The 9,525-nt window shown below is 44.0% G+C and overlaps 1 protein-coding gene across 11 annotated transcripts in view; it reads left to right on the plus strand.

Moving 5' to 3' along the window:
• The window catches only part of Rdl (Resistant to dieldrin), a 79,011-nt gene that overhangs the window by 47,826 nt on the left and 21,660 nt on the right, over positions 1 to 9,525 (plus strand). For 6 of the 11 annotated variants that reach the window (XM_026817413.1, XM_018032314.2, XM_026817415.1 and 3 more), the window contains exons 3-4: positions 1,156 to 1,223; positions 9,170 to 9,396. In XM_026817413.1, the coding sequence (XP_026673214.1) occupies positions 1,156 to 1,223; positions 9,170 to 9,396 (295 nt within the window). The remainder of the gene's footprint in view (positions 1 to 1,155; positions 1,224 to 9,169; positions 9,397 to 9,525) is intronic. The other 5 variants (XM_026817414.1, XM_026817412.1, XM_026817417.1 and 2 more) reach the window with 1 other exon arrangement.

The following is a 9,525-nucleotide window of genomic DNA, read 5'->3' on the forward strand; positions in this document are numbered from 1 at the left end:
CCCTTGTGTCTGACACCGCACGTATCACACGTTCGTTCTCGAACACGGAAGACCCCGTTCTTTCCACGTCTCGAACGACGTCCACACGTCCGTCCGATTTATCTTATAAAAATAGAGTGGAAGGAAATTATTCGAAGAGATACGATTACACGTGACTAACGGAGGAATAAAATAATATTCGTCCGGAATCGACGATCACAGTGACAATGACAGCAGAATCTTTCGCCGAGAAATGTCCGTTTCCTAATTTGACTAAGTACGATCGTGATAAAGGTAGTGGGAGTCGACTAACGGGCGCCGGGTGTCCGAAACGAAAATTAATCGACAGCCACCGCTCCGGGGGGGATGGATAGGTAAAGGACGGGATTGAAGTGACGGGGGAAAAACGAAAGGAGTAAAAACAAAAAAAAAAGAAAAGCAGAAAATGATACAGAGACCAGAGAGATAATAACGGAGCGGATATATGTACTTCCTTCCTGTACGGAGTAGAGACACGCGTATAGCTGGCGCGATATAATTAGAATGACGCGATGCCATGTCGCGGCTTGTAACAAGCCGCAAAGCGAAAAACGGAAAACGTATAAAGGGAAAGAATAACGAGAAAGAGCCAAAAAAAGAAAGTAGTCACAAAAGAGTATAAAAAGAAAATGAAACAAAAGACGGTAGTCGAGTAAGGTAAAGTCACCTTGCTTAACACGCGACTCCGATATGGATGTTTACACATATGTATGTATATATACATATATATATGTATACGGATAGACGAAGAGGATTTTATATATGTATATATATGTAATCAGTCGAGTGTGAATAATTTTTCTAGCTTGGAAAGCAACGTGGCCGACGAGTGCTGTTGATTTGGTTCCGTGCAGGGTGCGAGCTCTCTTCGACTTGTACGCTTGCATTTTACCCCTGATTCACGGCGTCCTTGCGAGATTACTAATTACCCGTCGGAGAACAGTCTCTATTTTCGAACGTAAACCCACGAAACTATATAGTTACATTCTCACGTTTTCCTTGCAGAATTGTCTTTAGAGGTGAGTCAGGGGTAATGTACGAACTTTACCGTTGTCTTCGTACCCGTCACGTGTACGGAAACTTAGAAACTAGGGGATAATCAGAGCGACCAAGGCCGGATGGTTTTGTTGATTGCAGGTCCACCAGTGGAGGTCGGCGTCACCATGTATGTCCTCAGCATCAGCTCCGTGTCCGAAGTGTTAATGGTACAGTTTGCATTCTCAAACTCATACAGAACTCACAGTCGACAGCTGTTCGTTCATTTTCTATCCGAAACCCCGTTCCCCTCGTTCGTGCGCGTACCGGCGCGTTGCGAGCCTCTTCTTTCTCTCACACTGTCCGCCGTCCGCGGCGAACGAATAAGCGTGGCGACCGCACGATCGATCGGTCGATCGTTACCGATGCCGATCGATCGATCGATCGCGCGGTCGCCGTATTTACGTTAAACGTCGTTCGAACGAGAATCAGCCTTTTCGAGAACGCGCCGTTCATCCCACTATGCCGCTTGTTTCCGATTGTTTGTTCCGGGATTTCGCGATCCATGCGTAACGCGTAAATATTCATACAAGACTCGCGTGCACATGAAATTCAACGAAAGAACAACACAGTGCGCAACGAGTAAGATTAATAAATATTCGCTCGTGAATATTGAATATTCATCGTTCGTTAGCGCCTCGTCGCGCTGCGCCGCCGTACGGATTCGACCGGGGAACGTAAGTGTTCGCGATGCGTCTCGCGGGCCATCTCTTCGCGCGAAGGCTCGAACTCAAATCTGTTACGATTACAATATTCCATTCGCGGAATAAGAATCTCGGGGATCTTTTCGGAACGTTCACCAACAGACACGTAGGCATCGCGATATTTACGTTGGCAGCAAGGGGCATATTGGCACGTACACCCATACACATTTGCATATACATCCACGAAACGGAAACACAGAGACAAAAAAAAAAAAATAGAGGTACATCTATACATGTGAAATCGTACCCACATATATGTACATGTACACTCAGGCACACACACACAGACATATAGACACTACACGGATGGCCTACTAACCTACGTTTTTATAGCTCGTCACAGCTGTTTGGTTGGCTGAACTGTTACAAGGGAACCTTGCTACGTTCCACAGTCTTCGCAAGATATATTCTTGTCCACTTCGTTTATGGTTTATGGTTGACTCGTTTAATTCGATTTGCGATGTTCTTGTTGCATGGCCCTACCCGCGGTGCTCGAATCGGCGACGAGAGCTCCAAGCAAAAATGTAATACCCAAAAGATTATTGTTAAACAAACGCGTTCCTGCGGCGGTTCGCTCTAACGTCTCCGAACACAGCATCATTTCTTCCGACAATTCTTTGAAACAAACGAATGCTACTTGTAATAATTCTCGAATCAAAGATACAATCATCTATGAATCAAATCACTATTTTTGCATTTTTGTAATCAGAAAATTGCAAGGCGATTGTACTGAGGTGTGAAACAATAAATCGCGATTCGAGTACTGCAGGCCGCACATACGTTGAGGCACGCATATATACGCGTAGACGTACACGTACTTTTCGTAAACTTTAGATGTATACGTATATAAGCGTGTAAACAGCGTCACGTATGGTATATATATATATATATATTTTCTTTCTCAATATCTAAGATATATAGTGTAACCATATGACGTATTGTGTATTGCGTATACTCTTGTAGTATTCAAAGGTATCTGTTCCGGTATCTGCAATCAGTTTCAAACTGGCACGAGACTGGATCGATTTCCATTCGCCACGATCTCAGGAGAAAAATCGTTTTCATCGACAAAATGGAACCACTCGACTCTAATTAGTACACTAATCTTCTGAACCAATTTAATCAGTCAAAGATTTTACATAAAGCATAAGTTATCGATGATTCGATGCACCGTCTGCGAATCAATGGTCTTGATCCCTTGTTCGATTGAGATCCAGGACGCGAGTTTGGAGCTGAATGTACGAGACTGGACCCCAGGTGTTGAGCCCTGTGCGGAAACCAAATCAAGTCGACACTGTCACCTGGGACGTGACTCGCGATTTTTATACCCGTTGGCGAGCCTCCCACTGTACATTCCTCTCTTTCGATGTTTTCTATGCCTGCGCCTCACTTCCCAATCCTCGTCCAGTCCATCCTCGATGATTGTCTGATCGGAAGCTTATCCACCGTCCTATCCCAGGAAACTCGTTGAAGGAACAAGCAAAGGCGCCAATTTCCCTATCAATTTACCATTCCCTTTTATCTTGCCCATCGTGGGAGTTCCTGGCCGTGGAAGGCGTATCGGGCGAGAAATCTCACGCGTATGATGCCGCAGAGAAAAACTCCCTACCTACTCGGCCTCTACTCTCGTAAATTCTGTGCGCCGCGTTTGTCCGACGGACGTCTCGAGCAACGACGACGAACGGGGACGTGTTGAAACGGAGCGAAAAAACAGTGGGAAAAGAGAGAGTCCGTATAACAATCAAACGAGAAAAGACCATCTTCTCCTTCGCATCCTTGCTTCTCCCCTCTGGCCAGCCGACGAAACGCAATAGAAAGTTGAAAATGGGAAAGAAAAAAAAAAAAAGAAAAAAAAGAGAGAAAGGAGTATAGCTCGTGCGACGTTGCGACTAACAATCGAGACTATACGAAATACTGTGTCTATAGATATATCTATACGTATATATACATTTTGATATTATATATTTACATTACATTATGGATATAATACGACACCTATATTGTGCTGTATCATTGTCAGTGTGTGCAGTACGCTTCTGGTCGCTATGAATCACTATGACGCCATACACGTTCTGATTATTATTATTATTATTATTATTATTATTATTATTATTATTATTATTATTATTATTATTATTATTATTATTAATATCTGTATGTTTTGTGCGTGTGTACGTGCACGATTCTAATATGTACGTGCTTAAGTCACGCTGGTGCGTCGGGAGATTGGGTGCACGCGTATACACATTCAACTGGCTGGCCTGGCCACTCGTCGAGGCGCGGCGAGGACAATGTGAAACCAGCACACACGTTGCCCCGAACAGCGTCCTCGCACGAGCATCTCTTGCCTTCCATCATTCGTCGTACACACACACACAGAGTGCTGTTGCGTTCTTTTTTTCATTTCCCTTCTTCGTACGTTTTTTCCTCGTATATTTCTTTCCGTTTCTTTCTTTTTTTTTTTACAAATTTCAGTTTCAATTCGCTTGCGAGCTTCTGCTTTTGAAACTGCTTCACTCTGTACGTAACAGCTTCGTTAACTGTGTTACATAGCTACGCTGTTAGTAGGTTCCGTACTCCTAGTAGCATTCGCCTTTCTTTTCTATCTCGATACATATTCGTAGGCAAACGCTCGCCCACGCTGCTCTGCCTGCGCCCGCGAACTCTCTCTCTCTCTCTTTCTCTCTCTCTCTCTCTCCTCTCTTCAGGGAAAAGTTGCAAAGTGTCCTCAGATATACTCGACAAAGCGCGACCGTCGTTCTATGCATCGTTACGATGCTACCCCGAGAACGTGCTTCCCGGATTAGGGCTCTAGAACGCGATTTGAGTGGATCAGCTGATTTGAAAAAGTACAGTTTGAATAACAAGACCTTGAAGTATTTACAAACTGTTAAATAAAAAGCATTTAAGAACGCAGTACAATATTTATGTTAAACAATGATATTTTTAAATCATGCATCCTTCTTAGGTTCTCAAAGTCTTTGATATTGAATAGATAAGTAGAAGATGTGTTAGAAGATTAATAGGTTTGCATGATGAGCAAACGTTGAGAAGCATCAAAAAGTTCTGCACTTGTTCAGGTTAAAAGTGCAATTCGATAGTGACAACTATTAAAGATAAAAACGGGGTATTTTTGTTATTATCAAGTGAGAAGGAAATATGGAGAATTAGGAGTTTGAAAGATTTGCGAATCGATGGTTACCGAGCGGGTTCGGAGAAGGTAGCACGACAAATTAGACGTCCAGTGCGCATCACGGCACGACTGCACTGCGCCTGGAGGAACGCCAAACGAAGCGAGGCTTGCTGCCGTGACAACTTCCGCCCGAAGTGACATCAACGCCACATTACAACGGAGTTACTTTCGAGCCCACTTTAATTAAAGTTGCATTCACGGATCCGAGTTTCGCATCAGAAACTACTTATGGCCACTACACGGGCCACCCAATTAATATAACGACAAGCAGCTTCGTTCGGCGGAAGCCACGAGGAACGCTGCGCCGCTGTGTAGATAGCGGTTGAAACTGTGCGCGGAGGCTCGTTGAAAAGTGGACGATGATGCCGGGAATATCGAAATGCAACGCGCGTTGTTTACGACCGAGCGCCGCTTCGAGGGTTGAACTTTCCGCGGGAGCGCGGTAGAAAAAAAAGAAAGAAGCTCGACCGCTCGGGGGAAAGGTCACATGTTGGATACGCGTTATTCGTTGAACTTTTTTGCGTCCGTTCCGTATGATTCAGTACAACAATTTAGCATTGTAAATTATGAACACACGATGTGTCGGAGCGTGCGGCAAATTCGGGAGGGAAAGCAATTTAGTTGATTGTTTTGTTAAACAACAAGAAATTGTAAACTAAATTCGTAACTGGAATACTCCGGTGGTTTTCGATGAACGGGGAACGTCGAAACAAACTGCAATTTACTCTTCGTCCACTTTATGCATTTCCGTCTTCCGGCATCGCCCTTGAAACGGTTTCCGAGCATCGCGGTAGCATAAATCCGTACATTCATACGGCGTAAAAGTTTCCGCGCGTTGAAACGTCACGAAAATATCGTGGCTACGAATGCAGCGTCGATGACGGCAGTAAGCGTTGCCTCGGGTCGAAATCCTTCCAGCATCGCCGAAGTGAGTGTCAGCCATTATTGAAGCTGTAAAATGTCCAAGTTCTTCCCTAAAGTTCCTCGAATTTTCCACTTTCTACCTTTCTTCACCCCCTCGTTCTTCCCGTTCCCAACGAGATTTTACACCTAGAACGACGGCGAATATTTTCCCGAGCACATTTACAGCACCCATAAAATAGTAACATAGTCGAGAATATAGAACTCGAAATTCATAACTACAGTTATTATTTATTCCTCTGAAATTTCCATCATTTTTCTTATCGCGCCCTGAATCAAAAATCTACTAACCATCTCATCAGAGGAACCATTATCCCAAGAATTCAAACGCACTCGAGCATTTCCATGTAAGAAGACAAGGAAATGTTTCTGTATGTACATATATTACATGCATGTGAACATGTTGAGATAAGTTAAGATTAAGAAAACGTTATCACTGAATTCTTTCATCACGTGATTAGGACCTTACGATCAAACTAGAGTCTTAATCGATACTCTAGACGTGAAACTTTTTCAGCAGATTATTTGAGACATCGAAATGAACCGATCAATCTGATACGTAAAAATTTCCAACAACTTTCAGATCCTGCTGCATATCGTTCGAAACGAACGTCGAAGTTCGTTTAGATATAAGTATACATCTAGTATATAGATACGCGCAGTTAGGCCTAAGATTCTATTCGCAGTACAGAGTAGGCGTGCATGTCGCTTTAATAGCGTTTCGTAGCATGGTTGCACGTACTAGGGTAGTGTTGCCCGAGTAGTCATAGTCTATGTATAGAATACATATAATCACCATATATACACGGTCCATGCACCTTACCGCTTTCGCGTGTACACACGAATTACCCTCGCGTCGCGGAACTCCCCTACTGAGATCGACCACGTCGACAGGGATCCGACGCGAGTGAACCGTGTACCGACCGACATACAGCTCGCCTCGCCCGTGTAATTTCCAGTTGTATCGAATTACCCTATCGTATACGAAACTCTGAAATATAGTACAGATTTCAGCAGCCGAGTATAAACGGATAAAACGTGTGTACGCTGTTTGTTCGTCGTTCAAAAGCTTCCTGGGTAAAAGGCTCGATCTTTTTTTTATACACCTACTCTGTTCGATTTGCGAATGCGCACAGAAATATTTGGGAATTCTCAATAGTCCAGAGTTTTCAAATGTTTATCAGCTGTTGATTGATGAAACTTTTTTTAATTTATCAAATGAGATGCAAATGCGAGCAGTTTATAGCGCGATCAATACGTACGTCACTCGCCTTTGACAAACTTTTAATAGCGTCTTCGTTAGCCGGGGCGAAACTTTAACCGCGTTTAAATGTATTCACTTGTAATTACGTTTCGCCAGTAATAGGATGATCAAGAAACTTTGATCTCGAATAATACATCTAGCCATCGGGATCGACCGATTACGAAGCTGAGCTATTCACTCCGGCCACTTAAACTTTCTTTATCTAACGAATTATTCGATTTACGACGAGCGGCACGCTACAACGTTTGATGAATTCACGATGGACCTCTCTGACGGAATCGGCTCTCTTTCTACTCCTGCCGTTCTACGCTCCTTTTTATTCGGCGGGGCCGAGCGAAGTAATCGAAGTTTAAACGAAGATCCTTGAATATTTCAAAGCGTGTAACTTGTTCCGCGCGAGAATCCATTTCTGGACGTTTAAATAGCGGTATTTCCGCTCGGCGATCGACCGATTAAAACAAGCAATACCTATGGATATTAAACGTTTTCGCGCTCGAGCCGCTTTGTGCAGAATCGCGGCAGTTCGATCGCGCGCGCCAATTCCTTCGTCATGCGTAAAATTTTTGATTGTACGCTTCACAATCTTCCGTTCACCCGAATACGTTTAGCCGCGCCGCGAAACTCAATTGTCACGGATGAAAATTCGTCGCGTTTTATACAACTTTTAAGCTGCTTTTCATGCGCGACACAATTGTACGTTACAGCCAGTGTATTAATTCAATAGCGTACACAGTCAATGCATACACGTACTGACTTGATAAATAAAGTTATTCAAATTTAAATTTCTACCTGTGTGCGCGTACATTTCTGCAGTGAAATGTTTAAAAAAAAAAAAAGCTCAATCCCATCGTTCGATATTATTTTCAACAGTATTGAATTCTGTCAATCAATGCAGTGTGAATAGAAACCGTAATTTATTTACGAAATAGAATTAGAAGCAGTAGAATTTACGAAATGCAGTTCACTGGACTTGGAATTAAATTAGCCCGTGGTTAGTTTCTGTTACGAGGTTAAAAGTTGAAGCACGTCTGGGGGTAGGGTTAGATGAGAGTTCAAGAGACCGATTTAGAGAGTTACGATAACCACGAGGCGTTGTACGAGGCGCGACAAAGAGTTTTTCGAGTCATCCCTGACGACGTACACGATCTCAGTCCTGCGTTTATTCTTCCATTAACCACTCGTGCCCCTATCTCTATCCGATCGCGTCGCTTTCGTTTTCGTTACCCGACGTAGCGCCTCGCTGTATTCTCCCCTTGACCGTTTTAATCCCGCGACAGTTTCGCGCGCAACCGTCCTTGTTTTGTTTTTCTTTCTGTCTTCTTCGCAACGTTCCATCCCCCATGGAAACACTGAAATTTTCCTTCCACCTCGAACACCAGCCTCGCAAACAGAACAAAAAAAAAAAAAAAGAGAAAAAAAATATGAGGAAAAGAAGGGCACGCGGGAAAAATGTGGAACAATGTGAAAGATAATCGCGTTCTTTCGCTGTCGTGATCGCGACGAATATTTCACGCGTTGCATTCTGGAGGCAGCGGGCGTTTTTAATGCCCGTACCTACGTGCACCGCTGCCTGTGTTCAACAGATAGATAAACCGCGTACTTTCAGCGAACGCCGACGCGCCGAGTAAATCGGAGTGTTTCATCGATATAAATCTGTTTATTCGGAGGATGAGAGACACGTCGGATAGAATAGTCCGTACGCGCTGCACTGTCTCATTTTTAACCAAAGTATCGTCGCGTAATCCCGTTAATCCATTCGTACGTGTCACGTCGCATTGTTCCGTCCGATACTCGGCGGCTATCGTAATTCATGCACGATCTTCTCGATCGTGCAACGCGTACGTATTTATGTACGTAATATACATACGTATCTATAAATTGCAACGGTAATCGAAAATTCAGCCGCGAGAATCGCTTCCACGTTCTTCCACGCTCGTTCCCACGTGCCGACTCACGCCACTCATCCGCATATCGCGCCACTGTTTGCGGTTCTAATGAACGCACTCGCGTGTGTCTGTATGTGCTCCACGCCAGGACTTCACGCTGGATTTTTACTTCCGGCAATTCTGGACGGACCCACGGCTCGCGTTCAAGAAACGTACAGGCGTCGAGACGCTCAGCGTCGGCTCGGAGTTCATAAAGAACATCTGGGTGCCCGACACGTTCTTCGTCAACGAGAAGCAGTCGTACTTTCACATCGCTACCACCAGCAACGAGTTCATTCGTATTCATCACTCGGGAAGCATCACACGTAGTATACGGTGAGTGTCGATTATTACTCGATAACCTTTTCAATCGTTTAGCATTTAAGAAACTTATCAGTAGAACAGCGAGAAGTGTTCTAATTTAACACTAGATTTCGTAAGGAAGTCATTTTGACTGCTTTTGGG

Source organism: Ceratina calcarata, unplaced genomic scaffold (assembly GCF_001652005.2).
Source record: "Ceratina calcarata isolate Rehan_Ccalc_2016 unplaced genomic scaffold, ASM165200v1 scaffold576.2, whole genome shotgun sequence".
NCBI classification, from domain to species: Eukaryota; Metazoa; Arthropoda; class Insecta; order Hymenoptera; family Apidae; genus Ceratina; species Ceratina calcarata.